Source organism: Microcaecilia unicolor, chromosome 3 (genome assembly GCF_901765095.1).
Source record: "Microcaecilia unicolor chromosome 3, aMicUni1.1, whole genome shotgun sequence".
Taxonomy (NCBI): Eukaryota; Metazoa; Chordata; class Amphibia; order Gymnophiona; family Siphonopidae; genus Microcaecilia; species Microcaecilia unicolor.
In genome coordinates this window covers 98,164,744-98,189,774 of record NC_044033.1, presented here as the reverse complement: position 1 = coordinate 98,189,774, position 25,031 = coordinate 98,164,744, and the positions used below count along the sequence as shown (strand labels likewise).

At 43.2% G+C, this 25,031-nt stretch overlaps 1 protein-coding gene across 1 annotated transcript in view; it reads left to right on the top strand.

The window, feature by feature from the left end:
- VRK2 (VRK serine/threonine kinase 2) overlaps positions 1-25,031 on the top strand; it is a 156,990-nt gene that overhangs the window by 122,299 nt on the left and 9,660 nt on the right. Inside the window, 1 exon segment of the mRNA XM_030194671.1 lies at positions 12,985-13,166. Coding sequence (XP_030050531.1) covers positions 12,985-13,166 — 182 coding nt within the window.

Here is a 25,031-nt window from a genome sequence, read left to right as displayed (position 1 = left end):
CAGTCACTACAATGGCATCTTTAGATGTGGCAACAACTTGATGTCCCAGTGCCCCTTGGTGGAGAAATAACCACAGATGTTTGCTGGCATTATTTTACTGCCTATAAAGCACCTTGTGGAATGTACCCAGTGTGCACCATAAGCCATATTATAGTAGTGAACTTTTTTTCATACATTTGCAGGTTTTGCATCTCATTATTATGTACTGCAGGATAACCAAAATAATGCTTTATTAGCAAGCATAACCTGTGTTAGAGCCCTTTAAACGCTTGATAACTGCTCCCCCTAAGATGCTAACGTGGAAGGGGACATGGAAAGTGCATGGAATGTGCCATATAGTTTACATGTGGATAGTTAACTGCTTGTTTACTGTTAATGCAGCAAATAACATGATGTGTTAACACCACCTCAAGAGTTGTAGTTGGCTGGATCATATTATCTGCCATTCATAGCACACTCAAAAGCTTTGTCTTAACTGAATGGCCAAATGTTGGAAATGCCCCCAATAGTTAATATAAAGATTTTGCAGTTACTGCAACAGTTAACGCAAAGATTTTGCCAGCGTATGATTACTTAATTGTGCTGAAATTCTACAGTTAATATAGCCTGTGTGAGTCTGAGGATAAAACAATTTCATCTTTTGTTAAAAAAAAAAATCCAACAACATTGTGTATATTTTTGGATAAAACAAAGAAATTCCTTTATATATGGGTGTTTAGACCTGCCCATGATTATACTCATGTATGATTTTCATTATCCCTTTTGAGTTAGCTGTTATGTTGTTAATGTATATTTATACAATAATTATGCACATTCTGGTAGGGTTCTTTTTTTTAGATATTTATATTTTTATTATTGTACTTATATGATATACATGTATGAATTTTGCTGTATTTTTATAGACTTGTAGAGTCCTGACGCAGGCCTTATTGCTGATGCATGGCTGTGTCAAATCGTATTGAAGAACTGTTTTTAAAACTCTCCAGCCACCTTATCGACTCGCTGTTTTGTTTGCTTGTTCACTGTGCCTGTTTGCTCTTTTTTTTTGGTCTCATTATCCATCACCATATATATAGGACACGTCTTATCACCAATATCTAGAATTGGGCAAAGGAAAAGAAAGAACCTAAAATATTTTGCCCATGCTTACATGAGTTAAGAATTCATAAGTACAGTGAAGTATTACTTGAAAATTTGTCAACATTCCTTCAGAATCGCCTTTTAGGCTCTAATGAATATTTGTTTTGCTAAATATCTCTGTTAGAGCTTTGTTTTGTTTTACTTTTAAACAGATATTTGATTCTTGAGGTCAACATTAATTCTGTCGTTTGGAAGTAGAAATTAAGGCCAAAAAGGCCCATTTTACATAGAATGTTGAGATGAGAATTGAGATGTCCAGGTGAGGACAGGCTCGAGTCTGATATTTTTGAAAAGGCTCCAGATGTGATGCTTGTAAGGAAGTGCAGGAATGCATGTGTATTTACTGGCATGATCAGTGGAAATGGCCATTTTACAGATTTATATATGCATAAAACATCAGCTTGCCATGTTCTTCCTTTAAATGCCGGCTCTTATGTATGGAAACAACAATCTTGCAACTTCCACATGTGGCTGTTGATACATATAACTAGACCCATTTTATAAACATACACATCTAAGGGCCACCAATTAAGTAGCGAGGCCACAATTTATTTTTTATTTTTATTTTTTGTACGAGGGAAGGGGCAGAAATGAAAAAGAGATTAAGGAGAATTACTCCCTCAATCCCTCATGTAAAGCTCTGGGCAAAACAAGCACTTTTAAAACATCTGTATGTGCCTCTGTGCAGGTGCAAGTCCTGATGGGGAGTTTTTTGTTGTTGTTGTTTTTAAATAACATAGGCATGTATCCCCTGTGTAATTGGAAAATCACATGTAGATTTTGGTTTACCCAAGCCATACCTAAACCATGCCCAAGTCACATCCCATGTTAATTTTGGGAATCTCCACATGTAAATAGCAACTTTCTGAAATCGCAGTTCACGCATACATGCAGTCTATGTATCAGTGATGCTGTCAATTGTATTACATGTATATGAGTGAAATATGGCCTCCCTTTGTGCTCATGAAACTCTCACTATCTGTTGCACCTCAGGTTCATGGTGCAAATATATAAGATTCAAAATTCTGATTTGGAGAATATGCTGAAGGTTGCAGTAGTCCATGTTAGATTTATTAAGAATATAAATGATTCCAACTATAAACTGCTAGGCAGGTTGTGAGCATAAATAATTTAAAAAGTACTGAAATTGTATGTCACCCATGGAGTTTACAAACTAAGGGGTATGTTTACTAAGGTGCGTTACCGTTTTTAACATGCCTGTAAATTTAAGGCACGTTAAACGCTAATGCGCCTATACATTTCTTTGGGCATGTTAGCATTTAACGCGCATACCCCATTTACGTGCATTAAAAACGCTAACGCGCCCATAGTGCCGCTTAGTAAACCTAGCCCTAAGATTGGAGCATTAGAAGGTATAGTTCTAAATGAAGATAGGTCCATAATAGGTACCGCACAGCCCTGGTGGCAGGAGGATGACCAATGGAACACTTATCAGAGCCAACTGAACAAGTGAGTCTGTGAGGCACTTGCTTAGGATCAGTTACATAAAGGGCATCAAACTGCCCTGCCGGCTACCACTGATGTTGGTGCAACTCAGTAAGCATGATATGCACAGCAGGAGTGTACCCAAAGCTGCCTTGAACATCATTGCTAGCTGTTATGCCAGCTCTGCAGCAGCAACAATCAAACAAGCAGCGGTAATTAACACCGAGAAGACCCTGCTGGTCCCGCCAGCTCTGATGTGTGTGGAATATATCAGAGGGGGTGGGACCAGCAGGGCATCCATGAGCACAAGGGCTCAAAGGCTTCCTGGTGCTTATTACTGCAGCTTCTTAGATTGATTTTGCTACCATGGGCTCAAGAGGGACAGCAGCTGCAGTAGAAGGGAAGTAGGTAGGTTTAAAATTTGAGGGGAAATGCTGGACTGGTGAGAGGGAGGGGGATGATGATGCTGGACTGGTAGGGGGAGAAAAGGAAAGAGATAATGTGATGCTGGGCCAGATGGGGGGGAGGGAATAGAGAAGGGTAGACACTGGATGGGTGGGTGGAAGAAAGGAGCAATGCTGGACTGGGGAGAAATGGGGAGAGGGGGTGATGATGGACAGGTGTGTGACTGAGAAGTGATGAAAGAGAAAAGGGAGATGCTCGACAAATACTGGGAATAGGTTTGGTAGAAGGGGCTGATTTTATGTGGGAGATGAAGTAGGAGTTAAACAGCTAATCCAGATGGCTTCAGGTCATCAGGAATAGGTTCAGCCAGTCTTGCTTTTACTGTAATTGAATATAAACGAAATAAAACCAGGAGTGGCTCATCCTGGCCATGATGAAATGACTATCTAGTAACCCTACCAGGGACCCCATCAGTCTTTTATTAGGTCTGTTTACCAACCCCATTGTTCTCCGTTTCCTCTCATTGCTGATCTTGATGCAGTCCCAAGGCAGTCACTGGTGCAAGAGTGAGTGGGAATCGATCCTGTATCCTTTGCCCCAGAGATCCTTGGGGTGAGTTGGAGTATGAGGGCAGATGGTGGGGGAAGGGGGGGGGGGGGAGCTGGCTGGCTGAAATGATTCTTTGGGGTGGGGGGTTGCTGATGTAAAATTTGGCTCATGGCACTACAATCCCTTGAACCAACCCTGACTGTGACCGGGGTACAAATTATATTGAAAGGACAGAACAGATCGTGTTGGTGGTAGAGGAGTGGCAAAATGTGTTAAGGGTGGGTGGTGTAATTGGGCATGATAAATCCTATAGGAAACAAAATGCACTGTGGATTCTTTATGAATAATAATTCATTTGCTATGTTGAAAATAAAGCTGTTGGCCAGGATGAAGAAACAGACAGTGGCAAATGAAAATGGCAAACACAATAATGGAAATTTAAATTAGCCTAGTATTGATTTGCTAAACATTTTAAGAGGACATGCCAAGGTGCAATAAATAACTACTCTGTAGAATAGCTAATCCTGGAACTGACTTTAGATGAGTCCACTTGGCAATAGTGAGCCTAACACAAATTTAAAGCCTCAGTTTACAAAGAATATAGAGATGGAAATTGAGACATCCAAATCAGGAGGGGCCCATTTCCAATGGTATTTTACAAAAGCTCTGCTGATGCGGAGCCTTTTCTAATATACCTGCAGAAGTGCACATGTATTTGCTGGCATGTGCAGTAGAAGTATTCATTTTACGAATATACATGTGGGAAAAATCAACAGAGGAAACATGGCAATTTACATATGAAAGTTGGTATTTCACAACTTAACATATTTATCAGCCATTTTGCAAACCTAAATGTGTGAATGCTGCCAATTAAGAGGCCACAATCTTTAGTTTCAGTTTTGAGGGGAAATAAACAGGTGATTTGATCCCTCTTAGGCAGAGCAGGCTGAAATCGGCACTTCTAAACCATGTAAGGGAGCAGCACTAAATCTCTGTGTGGAAATATTAGATATTTCATGTTTGTTCCCTTTATGAAATGAGGGACTATCCAGCTTATTTTCGAAAGAGAAAAACGCCTATAGTGCGACCTAAATCGGGAGATAGACGTTTGTCTCGCAAAGGCGCCCAAATCGGTATAATCGAAAGCCGATTTTGGGCGTTTCCAACTGCACTCCGTCGCGGAAATGAATATAAAGTTGACGGGGGTGTGTCGGAGGCGTGGTGGAGGCGGAACTGGGGTGTGGTTATCAGCCGAGGAGAGATGGGCGTCTTTAGTTGATAATCGAAAAAATAAAGGCGTTTTTACCGCGATTTTGGGTCACTTTTTTTAGACACTTTTTTTTCACGAACAAGTCCCAAAAAAGTGCTCCAACTGCCCAGATGACCACTGGAGGGAATCGGGGATGACCTCCCCGGACTCCCCCAGTGGTCACTAACCCCCTCCCACCAAAAAAAACCCACTTTAAAAACTTTTTTTCCAGCCTGTATGCCAGTCTCAAATGCCATACCCACCTCCATGACAGCAGAATGTGTTCGATCCTGTCACAGCCTTTCCCTGGGACAGATGTGGCTCTCGGGTGCAGTACGGGGTCACATCAGCATTGCATTGTGGTGGGTGTAGGGTATTGGGCTCCTTGATTTCATTAGCTTCTGTTACAGTCTCACGATGTTGGTAGTTGGTAGGCTCTTCTCCCATGGTGCTTTTCCCCCTGCCTACTGGGTCAGAGTGTGCCCTGTTGTGTTTCCTGTTGTAGTCCATGCGGTAATGACCATTTTTGTAAGCCAGTTTTAGTTCCCTTTCCTGTGTTAGCCATGTTAGACAACTTAGTTCTTCCCTTGAATGTGGCTGAAAGAGGGCATTGTACAGCATTCTGCCAGCTCTGACCTACTGCTCATCTCAGTACCAGGGAGACTCGTTGCCAGTGGGGCACAACCTCTGAGCTGCAGTTAACTGTGAGTAAAGGTGGTTATTCCAATAAAGGACGTTTTCGGAGAGATTAGTCTTCAGGTGTCAACTGGTGTGCCAATGTTATATAGCAGCAACCAGTCCTAGAGGCCTGCGTGTATGCAGGTCCCTGGAGCAATTTTAGTGGGTACCGCAGTGCACTTCAACCAGTCCTAGAGGCCTGCGTGTATGCAGGTCCCTGGAGCACTTTTAGTGGGTACCGCAGTGCACTTCAGCCAGGTGGACCCAGGCCCATCCCCCCCCCCCACCTGTAACACTTGTGCTGGTAAATGGGAGGCCTCCAAAACCCACTGTACCCACATGTAGGTGCCCCCTTCACCCCTAAGAGCTATGGTAGTGTTGTACATTTGTGGGTAGTGGGTTTTGGGGAGGGGGGTTGGGAGCTCAGCACCCGTGGTAAGGGAGCTATGCATGTGGGAGCTTTTTCTGAAGTCCACCGCACTGACCCGTTCTCGGAGATAAACGCCCATGGAGATAGGCATTTCCGTTCGATTATACCCCTCCACACCTACAGATTTTGACCCTCCTAAATCACACTTTGAACATGCCCCCTTGCAAATTTTCAGCCTAATTCTATATATTGCTCTAAAAACTGCACACAGAAATTTGGGCACGTACCTAATTTCTGTGTGCAATTTAATTGACAAGCCAATTAGTACTGATAATTGGGTGCTAATAATCAATTATTGGCGCTGATAGGCATCAATTAAAATTTATGCACACATTTTTACACTTGGATCCAAAAAGGGGGTGCAGCCATTGGAGGAGCATGGGTGGATTGGGGGCATGGTTGGAATTTATGTACAGCTGTATAGAATAAGGGAGATCCACACATAATTTAGGCGAGAAAATTTGCACCAAGTTTTACTTGCACCTAAATTGGGGGGGGGGGGGGGGGGGGGGGGGTGGATCTCGGCACCCAACGCCGAGCGTCATTTATAAAATAGCACTTTGTGCAAAAATTCTTCGGCACAATATACAGAATCTAGCCTTGTATATGTGAACTGAGCGTTTCTAAAGTCGCCAGTTACACAAGGGTGGTGTTTCCACATGTAAATGCTGGAATTTACATGTGGAAATTGGAAATAAACCTTCTAAAATAACCTTTGTAACATATTATAGAAAATTGAGGAAAAGTACTGCAATAGCATGTCACATTTTAAAAGGAAGATTATAATAAAATGATGATAGGAAAAAAAAATAAAAGGAACAGTTACAGAGGTTAAAAATTTGCATGAAGGAACAGGGAAATACCTATTATACATTAATTTTCACTGCTTTGATAGCTTTTGAGCTTGTAGGTGGTATAAAAGAAAAAAAATATATATATAAAAAATGTTTACAGGCATGCCGATATAGGATAACAACCTTTTTAAGATTGGCAACACGTTATTGAATTGCCGGTATGGCAGGAAAAGGGGATCTGATCAATAGGGCAGTTAGTAGATGACGAAAATTCAAGTCCTTTGAAGCTGTAAGAGCTGAATATGATCTCCCTTGAAACTGTTTTCAGTGGTGTCAGCTACAACACAGCATTAAGGCTAGTAAGTTTAACCTGCCCCTCCTTGTGGAGCAGTGGATGTTGATGAAGATATGGCGGGCTATATCTACCCTCTCTAAATCAGCCTGCATGCGTCTGTTCAAGCTAATTATATAGGAATTATAGGTATTGGAAGCAGGCATTGGAGATAACGTAGCCCCAAACAATGGGATGGCTTCTGAGACTGTAGGGGTGTCCATTCTCCATTGTGGTGACTCAGCCACTGTATGTTTTAGTCCATTGAGCTATCTGGACTTCAGTTTAAGTAGAGAAATTGACAAGTGAGTGCTGGTCTTGTCATCTACAAATAGGTACTCGATCACACATATTGTACTAATCTTAGTGTCTTTGGATGTAGGGGAGGAGTTATCTTAGAAAATAGGAATCTGGAAATTGTTGGCCCTTCCTACATAGCACCTAAGCGCTATTCTATAACTACGTGCATATCTCCGATAGCGGGTAGTTTGCAGGTGGATGTACACGTGGGTAGAGTCTGGACGAGGTGCAGAGTTATATGCCTAACTTATAGAATGCTTTGTTATGTATGTATCTCTGAAAAATTAGCAGCCACACTCCAGCTCTTTGCGTGTATGCCCCAGTTATGCTAGCATTCTGTAAAAGAAAGTAGGTGCCTATTTTTCTTTATAGAATATGTGTCAATCAGGTACCTTTGGGGATCTATTTATAGATGCACTTTTATAGAGTTAGCCAATAAGTGCTCTCCCTCCCTCTGGACATTGATATTCTGACTTTATTTATGTGTTGTATACAAAGGCATCTAGGCACAGGCACCCAATGGGATACCAACTAGAGACAATACTGTGCTGCTGGCATCATTAATATGAGCTCCCACAAAGCTGTTATCCACCAACTCATATGCTGTCTGATTACTGCAGGCTTTTTCAAGTACCATATAAATCAATTCATTTTACATTCATAAATAAGCATTTGAAGTGTTAAATGTCTGCACACATCTAAAACTGAATGCCCAAAAGAATAGCATTCCAAAGGTCATATTATATGCCATATAACATTGAGTTCTACTACAGAACAGGTACAGAAACCGTTCCCCCGTTACCATTGCCAGAATTTTGTTATTTGTGTGTTAGAAGAAAAAAATAAAGAAACTTACTTCCTCATACTCTAGCTGTTCTTTCAATAATAAAATAAAGTGACGAGCCTGATTCACATCTTTTTGTTTACTTTCTTCTGGATATCTCCTTGCAGATTGATGAAAAGTTTAATTTGGACCCATCATATATGTGGCTAAACATCTGTTGATGATCATTTTTTCCTCTTGAGTCTTTGCAATATTTTGGTCATCTTTGCATTCCCAATTGGGTGCCGATGTCTTGTCAAATGACTGCACATTTGTCCTGTGTTGTAATGAATGCAGTTTTCAAGAAAACATGATCCTGTGTTTCAGGAAATTTTGTCAAAGACAAAGGCAAAACCCTTTTGAAATGAGACCCCTAATATTAATTTTCTAAATGGTCTTCTCCTCTTAACGTCAGTTATGCCTTCAAGCATCTAAAAGATTTTAGTTAGGAGAGATTTTTGAAATTGACAAACTAGGGTATTAATACAGTGAGGACCCTGTTTTCTAAGGTGTGCTAGCGTTTTTAGCGTCTGCTAACTGTGTAGACACCCATAGGAATATTATGGGCATTTACACGGTTAGTGCGTGCTAATGTGCCTCTAGCACGGCTTAGTAAACAGGACTCTTAGCATCGCATTTGTTAGTGTTGTGTGATTTTTAATGGCTGAGGGGATGAGGCAGTGATATATTACTACTACTACTACTTGACATTTCTAAAGCGTTACTAGGGTTACGCAGCGCTGTACAATTTAACATGGAAGGACAGTCCCTGCTCAAGGAGCTTACAATCTAAAAGACAGGTGTACAAACTAAAAACAAGTATAGAGTCCGTCTGATAGGGAATACTATATTGCACAAAAGGTTAGGTGCCGAAAGCAGCATTGAAGAGGTGAGTTTTAAGCAGAGATTTGAATATAGATCCATGTCCTATTATTTGTCAGAGATCTCAAAGCATGCTATCTTCTGCATACTGTGCCGTTGTTTAACAGTCTGTTTTTGCAGCCATGTTGTTTGCCATCATACAGTGGCCCCTGATGTACACATAGAGGGGCATAATTGAACGAAAACGTCTATCTCCATGGGCGTTTATCTCCGAGAACGGGTCCGTGAAGGGGTGGACCGAACCGTATTTTCGAAAAAAAATAGACGTCCATGTTTTATTCGACAATTTGTGAGCTGGGCGTTTTTGTTTTTCAGTGATAATGGAAAATGAATGCGCCCAGCTCAAAAACGAATAAATCCAAGGCATTTGTTTGTGGGAGGGGCCAGGATTCGTAGTGCACTGGTCCCCCTCACATGCCAGGACACCAACCGGGCACCCTAGGGGGCACTTTTACAAAAACAAAAAAAAAGGTAAAAGAGCTCCCAGGTGCATAGCACCCTTCCCTTGTGTGTTGAGCCCCCCAAATCCCCCTCAAAACCCACTGCCCACAAGTCTACACCATTACTATAGGGCCTAAGGGGTGAAGGGGGGCACCTACATGTGGGTACACTGGGTTTGGGGGGGGTTGGACGACTAAGCATTAAGCAGCACAATTGTAACAGGTAGGGGGGGATGGGCCTGGGTCCACCTGCCTGAAGTCCACTGCACCCCCTAACAACTGCTCCAGGGACCTGCATACTGCTGCCAGGGAGGTGGGTAAGACATTTGAGGGTGAAAATAAAAAGTTGTGAAACATCATTTTTTGTGGTGGGAGGGGGTTAGTGACCACTGGGGGAGTCAGGGGAGGTCATCCCCGATTCCCTCTGGTGATAATCTGGTCATTTAGGGCACTTTTTGGGGCCTTATTCGTGAAAAAAACAGGGTCCAGGAAAAGTGCCCTAAATTCTAGCTACAAACGCATACTTTTTTTCCATTATCGGCGAAAGGCGCCCATCTCTCCTCGGCCGATAACTACGCCCCAGTTCCACCTTCGCCACGCCTCCGACATGCCCCGTCAACTTTGTACGCTTCCGCGATGGAGTGCAGTTGAAAACATCCAAAATCGGCTTTCCATTATACCGATTTATTCGTTTTTGTGAGATAAACGTCTTATCTCCCGATTTGGGTCGAAATCTAGGCGTTTTTCTCTTTCAATTATAAGGTGGATAGTGGCTTTCACAGTCCAGGTTGGTTGGGGATGATATTTCAGAGTTCCTGATGGCAGTGGGAGGGAGAGGGAGTTGAGGTGACAAGTAAGAGCAACACCATGTAGCAAAATGTAGAGCCCATTATAAAGGGTTCCAGAAGGAGCCCTGGTACATGGTGACTGACTCAGGATTTTTAGTAACAAGAATGGGAACACTGGAGGAGGGGCATATTAAACTGTAGGGAAAATCCCCCCCAGAGTTGTGAATGATAATTCATGATCCCAGCACTAACTCAAATTGAGTTGAAAGAAAGAACGGGTGGGATGAACTACCAAACCGAAAAATAAGTGATTTATTTTATATTATATTTTGATCTGTGATATCCCTTATACTGTATGAGCCAGATGGATACGGAGGCACATGGTTCTTCACCCCCCTTGATGTGGAATGAGAGTTGTTATAGCCCTTTGACATGAGATATGTGCCTCATACTCCAGCTATGTGCCTACCACAGTGGATGAGGCCTATGTCTTTATAAGTCCACTATGGAGGTCTTGGAGAAGCTCTGCCATTGGCCTGAAGTTTAACCGAAGGTATCTTTACACTAGGATTACAGTGTAGTGTTTGAAGCCTGGAGCGATGGAGGGACAGATAGAGTTATCTGTTTTCTTAATGTCTTAGATGAAGAGGGGCACTTCTGAATTTATGGGGAGATTTGCAAGCAATGCCAGCTCCAGCCAAAGGACATTTTGCTTATCTAAAGCTTCGATATTACAATCAGAGGCTTAATAATATACATTTTTCTGGTGAATAAGCTTGGGGGGGGGGGGGGGGGTATCTTTTTCTTGAAGCAGAGGGCAGGACCTTCATATCCTTATTCTTTACTGCATATGAAACAAATGTATGATTTTCAGTGCCTCACTGACAATGGGTAATTGGCCTGGGTGTTGAAAATATACTCATTGGGGAGATTCACTATAAGGTCCTGATAGGCCTCCATATTTCACAGTGTCGAGCTTCTCATGCTGGTTTGACCCCTACCTTGAATTGTATTAAATGCAATGGTGACTCGACTTTGGGTCACACAGTTTGGATCTGCCCTTAAATTTGGTAATTCTGGGTCATGATGCTTGAATACTTGGTAAGCGTGGACCAGGTGCAGTTGCCCATGCTTCTTGAAATGCTGGTATTGGTTCTTGTCACCTGCTGAAAGTTAAAAGGATTTGAGGTAATTTTTTTAGGAAAGCCTTTCTTCGTATGAGGAAACTTATCTTTATGCATTGGAGAGAGCCCACACTTCCCTTGTCAATGAAATGGCAAATTGCACTTCATGAGATGATGGCGATTAGAAGATTTTTCTGCCAGGGTCAAGAAACCTTCACACTGGTCATTAGTTGGACTTATTGTTGCCTAGAGCTAGGAGGAACAGTAGCACTCTGTTCTGCAGCTGTTGGTGGCCTGTCGCTGGGGGGAGGGGAGGATTTGTTGAAAGGGGGGGTGTTATATGTTTATAAGTCTGTTTTGCTGGTTGTTGGGCACTTCCTTTATCTTTAATGTAATGTGATACATTAATGCAGTGAAACAATGAGGGCAGTTCTGTAAGTGGATGGTTCTACAATGGCAGCTGGGAGCCCAGTTTTTGTTATATATCACAATCCGGCATCTGCGTGTCTATGTGTATGCAGTTACACTAGCAATAGACCTGGCATAACTGTAGTCAAATGTGGCAAGGGCATGTGTAACTGAGCACCTCTCATGCTCCACACACGAGAATGCCCCACCTTGTGTTTATGCACTATGCTACTTCCATGAACCCTTAAAGAATAGCACTTAAGTAATAACATAGAAAATGATGGCAGATAAAGACATGTACGGTTCATCCAGTCTTCCCAACAACATAACTCATAGCATAAGGTATGATGTAATCAGTGCATTTTTTCTAGCAAAAAAGGTGCCGGTACTCAAATGCCAGGCCACCCTTCAAGGGTAGGGTGATCACTGAGGGACCTACCCCACAAAAGCCAGGCCCCCTGCAACCAGTCACAGAATCTATGACAAGGCAGAATTGGTGTGTAGAGCCTGAGCTCTTCCATTAAAACTTGGTGGTACATGGGTCAATTGTAGCAGACAATGGAAAAGGTGCCGGTACTCAGTACCCCCAAGTACCCCCTCAAAAAAAGCCCTGGATGTAATACTGCATATGCATACTTAATCTTGATTTGTCCTTGCTGTTTTCAGGGCGCAGACTGTAGAAGGCTGCCTGGCACTGGCCTTGTTCCCCAACTACTGAATCTGTTATCAAAGCCCTACCACAGCTCATCCAGCTCTGTCTAGCCATGATCAGGCCACAGACCGTAGAAGTCTGCTCAACACGGGCTTTGTTTCGAAATTACTAGTTGCCATCTAAGCACCACTGAGTTTGTTTGTTTCCATTCTTTTTTCATACAGGATTCTCATATGCCTTGTGGCACAAACCCCACACCATCTTTGTCACTTTTCTCTGAACCAAGTTTTTTACATCCTTAGCAAGATACAGCCCTCAAAACTGAGCACAATACTTAATCCAAATGGGCCTCACCACCTTTCTTTTTGCTGGTTATACCTCTCAAACCCTTCTGTCCCTTACAAAGTGTACACTTACTCGTGAAAGTACTAGTATTCTGCGCCATTATACATTCAAGTGGCACTTAAATGAGAAACAAGTAAATAAATGAAAACATATTCTGTGAAAACAGAAGTAATAAATTACATCTTTTTAATATTTTACAGGTGAAATTGGCCAATTTTTTACTCATGTTCGTGATTTAACTTATGATGAAAAGCCGAACTATAAGATACTGAAGCAAGTTCTGTTAGATGGACTTGAATCGACTGGCGCTAGATCTGACAGCCTGTTGAGATTTTCCACTGGTGGACATGGACTAAATATGCAGAAGCCTAAGGATCTGAAAGTGAGTAACACAGTCCCTTTTGCCACTATGTGATTACATTTTTATGAAACAGTCAATTTGATAGCTGTTAAGTCTTTATAGAAGAGGAAGTAATTTAGGTTTCTAAATGAATCTGGCACAGCAGGTTTGTTTGCTTTAAATGTACTTGCTAATTCTGGCTTTGCATGGTTTTGTTGGAAAGTAGGATGTTAGCCTTAAAGGAGGAAAAACTGTCACAAGTCCTTTGACCTACATATCTGATGATCTGTGGAAGATCATTTGCTTTGAGTGTAATGGGGAAATCGGAGACCTTGTTCATCAGTATCTTGAAATCTTGACTGCTAGGATTTTTTTTTTCCTTTGTGAATAGATGAATGATAAAAATTTCCATTACTATTAATGAAGATGATTCATTTTCTACCCAAACGCTCTTACCGTGTTTCCCCGAAAATAAGACACTGTCTTATATTAATTTTTGCCCCCCAAAATGCGCTAGGTCTTATTTCAGGGGCTGTCTTATTTTTCGGGGAAACATCAGGGTTGGATCGGGGTTGGCCCGCCCGCCCGCCCTCCGTCGCTCCCGGAACTATCCTTAAACGCCTCCTTTCACCTTCACAGCAAGCAGCAGCAGGGCAGGCCACTCCTTCCTTCCGTGTCCCGCCCTCGCCTGACGTAACGTCCGCGAGGGCGGGGCACGGAAGGAAGGAGAGGTCTGCCCTGCTGCTGCTTGCTGTGAAGGTGAAAGGAGGCATTAAAGGTTAGTTCCGGGAGCGACGGAGAGGGGGGGCCCGGCGACCTCGGGTGGGGGGGTGGGGGCGGCCTTGTCCGGCTCTCGGCGGCCCTGCTTTCAAATAAAAATTTGCTAGGTCTTACTTTTGGGGGAGGCCTTATATCTACCAATTCAGGAAAACCTCTACTAGGTCTTATTTTCGAGGGATGTCTTACTTTCGGGGAAACAGGGTATTTCTGTTGCTTTCCCATACAAGCCTTATATCAAGTAGACAATACATCATATTAAAAAGCACATTCATATACAATACAGTATAATACTATGGAATTCCTAGTGTAATTTAAAATAAAAAATCTCTTCTGTAATTCATTTTCTTTGTTTAAAACCCAAAACTATGCATTTAAAATACCTTCCACTAATAAGTTGACTGACATAATTAAAACAATTACTGGACATGTGTAATCTCAATATACTGATTAAAAGTGCCCATAAGTAATAGCATTCGTTTTGTTTTTTTAATGCATGTGTAATAAATTAGGGTCAAGACATCATTTATTCTTAATATCTTGTGAACTTTGGACTGTCACAAGTGAATCTAAGCCAAGAATTCAGGGTGTAAACTAATGTGATGGATAGGCTGATAGATGAATGGTAATTCAACTATCAGTGCACAGATGGTTCAGATTTGCTGAGTTTTGTAGCGGCTGCATCCAAAGACATAAAATATCCTTCTAGTCATAAATTAGCTCTTTGGAAGCAAAACCTTGGCACCAGTGCTTTACAACCTTCAATTAGGAAGAAAAGAAGTATTTGAATGACTGTGGTATTGACATCTGTAGGTCTGCATAGTAATCATTTCTAATAGAAGCGAATATCTGTTTGAGGGGGTTTTGCATGGCTAATTAACTACCAGTGAGAATATGTAATTTTTTCATGATCTTCTGATTGTCACCTTTCTCTTCTGATACAATTCCATTTTATTACAGCAAGTGACTCTCAAACCAATTGTCAGCTCTATTTACCTATTACAGAGCGAAGAAGAACAAGTCTGTTTAACAGAAAGCCACTGGATTTTGATCTTAACCAGTTGAAGGGATCTTTTTTTTTTTACTGTTTTATTAACCTTTGTGTGTCACTGTTCTAATGAAACAAAAAACATTTTAAATTACCTGCTCACATGCATCACTGTCTCTACCTTGTTTAAAAATTTCATTTGAAGTTTGTTTTCTAAACTTAACAGGCCCAATATTCAAAATGATTTAAACTGCCAGGAGAGGTTCCTGGCTGGGGCTAACCAGGCATTTTCAGCGACACTGAACCCAGATAGTGAGCTGAAAATGCCCGGTTAGTTCCAACGCTGAAACTGGCTATTTTGGGGGGCATTCTGGGGGCGGAGTCGCCACTTGGTAGGCTAAGTATCGATTTTCAGCACTTAACCACATAAATAGCATTGCATTTGATGCAGTCCTATCTTTATGTGGTTCTGTATACCCAGAAATTCAATACCAGAACCTGGACATGAAATGGCAGTGAACCATTTAATGTCCAGGTTTAATGCCGGGGGTGGTCAGTAAAACGCTGATTTCTGTGGGCTAAATATCGGACCCAACACTGCTAGAACTGCAACTATCTAGCATAAGAACCTATGGAGTAGAATCCAATGTATCGGGCTTTCTCATTTATTTATTAAGGTTTTAAATCTTTTTTTTTTTTTTCTTCATCTCCTTTATCAGAATGCCCAAGGCAATTCACAATTGTACAAAAGCAAATCATTTACAAATGCACACACATAATATAGAATCACAATTTCATCTAGTAAGTACATAGCTAAAACACATAAGTATTCCTAGTTTTCACTACTACAGAAATGGAGACTGTCTGGTAACTGTCTGAAGACATTTGGACATATTCCCTTTCCTAACAGCTTGCTCTCTATCGCCCTGCCTACCTATTTATTTGGTTTAAGATTGTATTTTATATTCCCTTCCTTTATCTCTCTGTTCCTTCTACCCTCTCAGTTCTCATTGCATATATTTTAATGGTTCATTGTAAGCCGCTTTCAGGCTGCAAAACTGCGGCAAAAGGCAGGGTATAAATGATCTAAATAAATAAACTTGTTCCAAAAAATAAGTGCAGATTATATATGAACTTCCCTGAAGGAATATACCACTACTACTACTACTATTTAGCATTTCTATAGTGCTACAAGGCATACGCAGCGCTGCACAAACATAGAAGAAAGACAGTCCCTGCTCAAAGAGCTTACAATCTAATAGACAAAAAATAAATAAAGTAAGCAAATCAAATCAATTAATGTGAACGGGAAGGAAGAGAGGAGGGTAGGTTGAGGCGAGTGGTTACAAGTGGTTACGAGTCGAAAGCAATGTTAAAGAGGTGGGCTTTCAGTCTAGATTTAAAGGTGGCCAAGGATGGGGCACGACGTAGGGGCTCAGGAAGTTTATTCCAGGCATAGGGTGCAGCGAGACAGAAGGCGCGAAGTCTGGAGTTGGCAGTAGTGGAGAAGGGAACAGATAAGAAGGATTATCCATGGAGCGGAGTGCACGGGAAGGGGTGTAGGGAAGGACGAGTGTGGAGAGATACTGGGGAGCAGCAGAGTGAATACATTTATAGGTTAGTAGAAGAAGTTTGAACAGGATGCGAAAACGGATAGGGAGCCAGTGAAGGGTCTTGAGGAGAGGGGTAGTATGAGTAAAGCGACCCTGGCGGAAGATGAGATGGGCAGCAGAGTGTTGAACCGACTGGAGAGGGGAGAGGTGACTAAGTGGGAGGCCAGCAAGAAGCAGATTGCAGTAGTCTAAACGAGAGGTGACAAGGGTGTGGATGAGGGTTTTGGTAGAGTGCTCGGAAAGAAAGGGGCGGATTTTACGGATGTTGTAAAGAAAGAAACGACAGGTCTTGGCAATCTGCTGGATATGAGCAGAGAAGGAGAGAGAAGAGTCAAAGATGACCCCAAGGTTTCGAGCTGAGGAGACAGGGAGAATGAGAGAGCCATCAACAGAAATAGAAAACGGGGGGAGCGGGGAGGTGGGTTTGGGGGGGAAAATGAGAAGCTCGGTTTTGGTCATATTTAATTTCAGGTGGCGTTGAGACATCCAGGCAGCAATGTCAGACAAGCACGCTGAAACTTTGGTTTGGATGCAAGGTGAGATATCAGGGGTAGAAAGGTAGATTTGGGAGTCATCAGCATAGAGATGGTAGGAAAAGCCATGGAATGAGATTAATGAACCAAGGGAAGAAGTGTAGATAGAAAAGAGGAGGGGACCAAGAACAGAACCCTGAGGTACGCCGACAGGCAGAGGGATAGAAGTAGAAGAGGATCCACCAGAGTGAACACTAAAGGTGCGGAGGGAGAGGTAGGAAGAGAACCAGGAAAGGACAGAGCCCTGGAATCCAAGTGAGGACAGGGTATCGAAGTATGCTGTGATCGACAGTGTCAAAAGCAGCGGAAAGATCAAGAAGAATGAGGATGGAATATTGACCTCTGGATTTAGCCAGTAATAGGTCATTGGAGACTTTAGTAAGCGCAGTTTCGGTTGAGTGGAGAGGGCGAAAACCAGATTGTAATGGGTCAAGAATAGCATGTGAGGAGAGAAACTCAAGGCAGCGGCAGTGAACAGCACGCTCAAGTAATTTGGAGAGAAAAGGAAGGAGGGAGATGGGTCGGTAATTAGAGGGACAAGTAGGGTCAAGTGAAGGCTTCTTAAGGAGAGGTGTGACCACAGCATGTTTAAAGGCAGCAGGGACAGTCGCAGTGGAAAGTGAGAGGTTGAGAATGTGACAGATAAAAGGAATAAGAGTAGGAGAGATGGCATTAAGAAGGTGGGTGGGAATGGGATCAGAGGAACAGGTGGTACATTTTGAGGAAGAAAGGAGAAGTGTAGTTTCCTCAATAGTAACTTCAGGAAAGGAGGAAAGGGAATGAGGGGAAGGAGAGAGAGGGGAACGGACTAGTGGAGGGAGAGCTGGTGAGATAGAGAAAGCAAGGTTTATCTTTTGAACCTTGTCGTGAAAGAATTCAGCAAGGGTCTGAGGAGATAATGAAGGGGGAGTTGGGGGAGGGGGCACTTTGAGGAGAGAGTTCAATGTGGTGAAGAGAAGTCGAGGATTAGAGCCAAGAGAGTTGGTCAGTTGGATATAATAATCCTGTTTGGCACGTAAAAGAGCAGATTGGAAGGAGGTCAGCATGAACTTAAAGTGTAAGAAATCAGCAAGGGCCCGAGATTCCCGCCAGAGGCGTTCGGCGGAGCGGGTACAGGAACGTAGGTAGCGGATATTAGAAGTCAACCAAGGTTGGGGTTTTGTACGCCTTACAGGGCGGGTCATCAAAGGTGCAAGAGTGTCTAAGGCAGAGGATAGAGTATTGTTGTAAGAAGAAACAGCCTCGTTGACAGACATGGATGGTGCCACAGTAGAGAGGAGGTTTGAAACATGAGAGGATAGAGATGAAGGGTCAATATCGTGAAGATTCCTAGATAAATTAGATATAATAGGACGGGACTGGGAGGAAGGAGATTTAAGTGTGAAAGTTATAAGATGGTGATCAGAGGAGGGATGATCAGAGGCAAGGAAACTAGAAGGTGAACAGTTGGAGGAGAAGATGAGATCAAGACAGTGACCATTTTGATGAGTGGGGGAGGTGGAGCATAGTTGGAGATTAAAGGACGACGTTAAAGCGAGTAACTTGGAAATATAAGAGTTGGAAGGATCATTAGCAGGAATATTAAAGTCACCAAGGATGAGAGAGGGGGAGGAAGGATCATGGAAGAAGGCAAGCCAGGCGTCAAAGTCACTGAGAAAGGATGAAAGGACTTATCAGGGGGACGATAAATGACCGCTATTCGAAGAGGCAGAGGATAGAAAAGGCGGATAGAGTGGACTTCAAAGGAGGAAAAACAGTGAGATTGAGGTGGAAGAAGGGGTTGAAATCTGGAGGAGGGAGAGAGAAGTAGTCCAACACCGCCCCCACGGCCAGCAGGGCGAGGAGTATGTGAAAATAGATAACCGCCATGGCACAGGGCTGCGACTGAAGCAGAGTCATCAGGGCAGAGCCAGGTTTCTGTTATGGCGAGCAGATGGAGGTGACGCGAGATAAAGAGGTCCTGGATATAGGGGAGTTTGTTACAGATAGAGCGGGCATTCCATAGGGCGCAAGAGAAGGGCAGAGAAGAGGAGGGGAGTAGAGGAATAGAGATGAGGTTAGAGAGGTCACGGTGAGATCTGTAGAGTTTGGATAATAGTTGGTGAGGAGGGCCAGGATTGGGATTGATGTCACCAGCTGAGAGTAAGAGAAGGAGTAAAAGAGAGCGGAGGAGAGTAGGAGAGGTGTGGCCACGAAGGCGTCGAAGGCGGGAGGTATTTAGGTGGAATGGGGAAGGCAAAATGGAGGGAAGAAAGAGATGGAGATTAAAAGCCAAGAGGGAGGAAGAGGGTAGGAGAGAAGGTGAGGTGATGAAGTCAATGGATGGGAAGTGAGTTCCTGTAGCGGAGAGAGGTAGGGGGTGAGAGAAAAGATTAGGAAGGGACAGGGCTAGGAAGAGAATGTGAATTGGGGCCATAAACGACTGAGGTACTTTAGCAATTGGGAAGAAGATTAGATGTAAAGAGAAAAATGCGCGCGCGGCACCTAGAGCGGAGGCCCTGAGTGGATCAGGGTGGACCTGGGTGTCACCCCGGAGAAGGCTGTAAGGATATGCAGATGAGCTGCAAGTCCTCTACAGCACCTGAAAGGCAGCCGGTGGTAGAGGTGGGCACCTCTCAGCTGAGGAAAGGCTTACCAGGGGTTAGGCCGAAGCCAGCATTCCTCCCCCTGAGGGTCGCCTGATCCTAGCCAAAAAGCACCTGGAAACTCTGTGCACTTGGAGAGAAGGCCCTGGGAAGATCGGGGTGGAACTGGTGTCACCCCGGATACAGCTGTGAGGAAATGCAGAAGGGCTGCAAGTCCTCCACAGCACCTGGTGGGAGCGCTGGGCACCTAGAGCGGAGGCCCTGAGTGGATCGGGGTGGACCTGGGTGTCACCCCGGAGAAGGCTGTAAGGATATGCAGATGAGCTGCAAGTCCTCTACAGCACCTGAAAGGCAGCCGGTGGTAGAGGTGGGCACCTCTCAGCTGAGGAAAGGCTTACCAGGGGTTAGGCCGAAGCCAGCATTCCTCCCCCTGAGGGTCGCCTGATCCTAGCCAAAAAGCACCTGGAAACTCTGTGCACTTGGAGAGAAGGCCCTGGGAAGATCGGGGTGGAACTGGAGTCACCCCGGATACAGCTGTGAGGAAATGCAGAAGGGCTGCAAGTCCTCCACAGCACCTGGTGGGAGCGCTGGGCACCTAGAGCGGAGGCCCTGAGTGGATCGGGGTGGACCTGGGTGTCACCCCGGAGAAGGCTGTTTACTAAAGTGTGGTAAGTTTTTACACATACTGCACCTTAAGTACAAAGCATATTCAGAAATTGCAAGGGGAGAAACTTTGACTTAAATCCATTTTAGAACTCCACTTGTCTACATATAGAATCATCTTATTTCCTCACAACCCAGAATTGTATATTTAGCTCTAATGAGATAAGATGTCCTGGATCCTGATCAAACTGTGCATCATGTAAAGCTGACAACCAAAAACTTCAGTGAAAAGTATCAAAATTGTGTTAACTGTTTTATGGTGCTTATAATTTCTGACTGATACTGCTTAGCATTCAGAGAGGATTTACTTTTGTACTGAGATTTAATTTATTTTATGAGAAAGAAATAAGTTTTTAATTTTGAGTCATCAGCATAGTTGCAGAGTATTCAGATATTTTTCTACCGTGTGTATTTTGCAGTTAATTTTCAAAATTAGCCAGTGTAAAGTATGCATGTTAAGTCTCTATGTACTTTGTATCTGCTGTAGGTGTGGGTGATGGGAAGGGAATAAAACAGCACATGTCTTATGCTAAGCGTACGTGCTAGTTGATTCCCTTGCCCGAAACATGGGAGATGCCCCTTTTTAGTGCAGCAAAAGTTAAATACATTGCCAGAAGAGAATTCAGGCAACTGTAGATTCCTTACTGGCAATCTGGGCCATCGGTCCAGTTCTCCAGGCTGAACAGGGACAAAACAGATATTCCATCTACTTCATTGTTCCGAAGAAGGAAGACTCGTTTTGACTGGTCTTAGATCTCGAAGGTCTAAACTGGTGCCTCCGAGTGTCTCATTTTTGCATGGAGACACTAAGAGCAGTCATAGCCTCAGTTCAGGTGGGAGAATTTCTCACTGCTCTCTGTTTTAAGGAGGCATACTTGTATATACCCATATGGCTGCCGTATCAGAGGTTTCTACGTTTTGCAGGGCTGGTCCATCACTTCCCGTTCAGGGCTTTGTCCTTCAGTCTTGCCACGGCTCCAAGAACGTTTACCAAGGTTATGTTGATGGTGGTGGCATTCCTTTGGTGCCAGGAAATCGTTCACCCTTGTCTCGATGATTGACTTATCCTTGCATCCAGAGAACAACTTGCAGCCTGAGGATGTTTCCACTGCCATTCTTGTGCTTGAAGCAGCTTTCAACTTCTTCTGCTGCCTGCTTCTTTGCATCGGACTGCTAGACCGGTCTCCTCTCATCCTGTTGCCTCTGTCCACTCCACTGTTTTCTCTACAGGCAGCGAAGGAGGGTTCAGCCTACTCGGCCCCAAATATCATAGGAAGTCCTTCCTATCATCATATTTATGGCCCATTTTGGACTTTCTCACCTTTCCTTTCTGTTTCTCTTTTTATCTAATCAATTTCTGTTCTCCCTTCCCTTCTCCCACTGATTCTTCTGCCCTCTTAACTGTCATTGTACTTGATTTCACAGTTCATTGTAAGCCGCTTTGAGGCTGCTTTAAGTGGTATAAAGCAGGGTATAAATGTTCTGAAATAAATAAAATCATCCTATTCAGACAGCATGGCAGTGACGAACAGAGCTGTCTGTTTTCTGCAATCACTGAATGTGGAGGCAGACTTTCTCAACAGGCACTCCCTTGGACTCGGGAGAATGGAAACTATCCAGCTAGAGTTTATATTTGATAGACCGATGGGGTTCTTCACATCTGGACTTGATAGCAATGAAAATGAATGCCAAAGTGCCCAAGTTCTTCAGCCATTGGAAAAAACCGGGCTTGTTGGAGATTGATGCCCTACTTGCATCCCTGGCCAGAAATACATCTACTGTATGTCATCCATCCTTGGCTCATGGTAGGCCCCGTGTTGAAAAGGATCACATTGCACTAGGGTCAAATACGGTGTGCTTTGAGACAGTTTTGGGGCTTTGGTTCTCAGGATGGCATTGCCAGGATCCCACCCACTCTAGGGATTACTTTTAAACATCCCATAGGTTCTGGAATAGTGGGAAACTACGTAATAGGAGAAGTACATAAGTACATAAGTAGTGCCATACTGGGAAAGACCAAAGGTCCATCTAGCCCAGCATCCTGTCACCGACAGTGGCCAATCCAGGTCAAGGGCACCTGGCACGCTCCCCAAACGTAAAAACATTCCAGACAAGTTATACCTAAAAATGAGGAATTTTTCCAGTCCATTTAATAGCGGTCTATGGACTTGTCCTTTAGGAATCTATCTAACCCCTTTTTAAACTCCGTCAAGCTAACCGCCCGTACCACGTTCTCCGGCAATGAATTCCAGAGTCTAATTACACGTTGGGTGAAGAAAAATTTTCTCCGATTCGTTTTAAATTTACCACACTGTAGCTTCAACTCATGCCCTCTAGTCCTAGTATTTTTGGATAGCGTGAACAGTCGCTTCACATCCACCCGATCCATTCCACTCATTATTTTATACACTTCTATCATATCTCCCCTCAGCCGTCTCTTCTCCAAGCTGAAAAGCCCTAGCCTTCTCAGCCTCTCTTCATAGGAAAGTCGTCCCATCCCCACTATCATTTTCGTCGCCCTTCGCTGTACCTTTTCCAATTCTACTATATCTTTTTTGAGATACGGAGACCAGTACTGAACACAATACTCCAGGTGCGGTCGCACCATGGAGCGATACAACGGCATTATAACATCCGCACACCTGGACTCCATACCCTTCTTAATAACACCCAACATTCTATTCGCTTTCCTAGCCGCAGCAGCACACTGAGCAGAAGGTTTCAGCGTATCATCGACGACGACACCCAGATCCCTTTCTTGATCCGTAACTCCTAACGCGGAACCTTGCAAGACGTAGCTATAATTCGGGTTCCTCTTACCCACATGCATCACTTTGCACTTGTCAACATTGAACTTCATCTGCCACTTGCACGCCCATTCTCCCAGTCTCGCAAGGTCCTCCTGTAATCGTTCACATTCCTCCTGCGACTTGATCATTTTCTTTTCATTGGTCCTTCCCACTATTCCAGAGGCTGGTCCGAGGTTTCATGTTTAGTCGGTGCAAAGTAATGGGTTAAATAACAACTGTCACCTTGCATGGTGCTTCCTGCATATCTTGTTCTTGACGAGTTGTCAAGAGATGAGAGAGGCTCCTTCATGTTTGCTTGTCTGAGGTTAGCAAATTGTTTATGGCTGTTGTGTTTTACTCTGAGTTTCTCCTTATTGCTTGTCTACGTAAATATGGAAGAGCTGGACTGGATGCCAAGAGAGAGATGTCTAGGCTCAATTTTCAGTTCTCTGTCTCCACCTGCTGATTGATGGATACAGGTATCCCACAGGTTCTGGAATAGTGGGAAGGACTAATGGAAAGAAAATGATCAAGTACGGTCTAATTTCTGCATCCTTTCTCTTCTTGCCTTCACATTTTTTTGTGTCTACAGTTCGAATACATGCCTTAGCCTACTGTTTTAGTGGTTGTCTTATTTACTGGTTCCAGTATTATAAATGGCTTTGATGTTATTGACAAAGAGCGGTATATCAAATTTGTTTATAATGAAAATGAACTGTAAGACAGTCCATGCCTTTTCCTTGCCCATCTAGGATATGCTGTTAGTGTGTGAATGACCATATTTTAGTAAAATGGCCCCAGAAACTTTGGAAAAACAGTAAATCTAGCTGCAACAAAATCTTATCACTTGATACATATATAAAATGAAACTATTTTTAAACATACTTTTTAAAGGGTCATTGTCTCTGTTTTCCCAAATAGAATTAACATAGTAGATGATGCAAATAAAGACCTGTAGGGTCCATCCACTCTGTGTAACAAGATAAACTCATGGCATATAGTATGATGCAATATTACATATGCATACTTTATCTTGATTTGTCTTTGCCAATTTTAGGGCATTGGCCTTACTATCTGGAGACATTTTGCTATACGTTAATTTTATAATCTCATATACAAAACATACACTCTTTCTCTTTTACTAGGGAAAAAAAAGTTACTCAGTTGTGATCCTCAAGGGCCACAAAGTGATCTGGTTTTCAATATATCTCTAATAAATATGCATAAGCATCTATGTTAACTGCTCCAGCTGCATGCAGAAATATTTAATGCATATTTGTTTGGGATGTCCTGAAAACCTGAGGGTATTGCAGCCTTCGAATATTGCAGCTAGACTTTCCTGATCTAAGCCAACTTTTTTCTTGTCGCTTTTTTGCTATCCTCTCTTCTTTTATTCTGACTCACTTATAGACACTTGTGTTTCAGCACATACATATTTGAGTGTCTTATTTTCTACTTAATGTGTAAGGTATTTAAATTAATGTTAATCAGTGCTTTTTACAGTACCACAACTTTCTTTGGGAAATATTATTTGGTTAATCCCCACCCCCGTTCACACCAAGCAGCCTGTTAGCTTTCCTTCTCTTCTCACAAGGAGCTGGGCAACCAGTTTCACCCAGTCAGCATGCCGGCAGCTTCCATCCAGCCAGCCCTGCCCCTTTCACCCAGCAATTTCCTATATAGAAACAGATTAAGACAGATGGAGCCATATGGCCTATCCAGTCTTCCCACCCATGCCATCTACTCTCCCTTTCACTCCCTCAGAGATCCTATGTACTTGTCCCAAGCTTTGATAGAACTTTTATCTCTACCACCTCCACTAGGAGGCCATTCCATGAATTCACCACCCTTTCTATGAAGAAGTATTTCCTCAGGTTACTTCTGAGTCTATCTTCTTTTACCTTCCTCTGCTGCTGCTGTCCTGTGCAAAAGCTAATACCTTCTGAAGCCACATGGTTC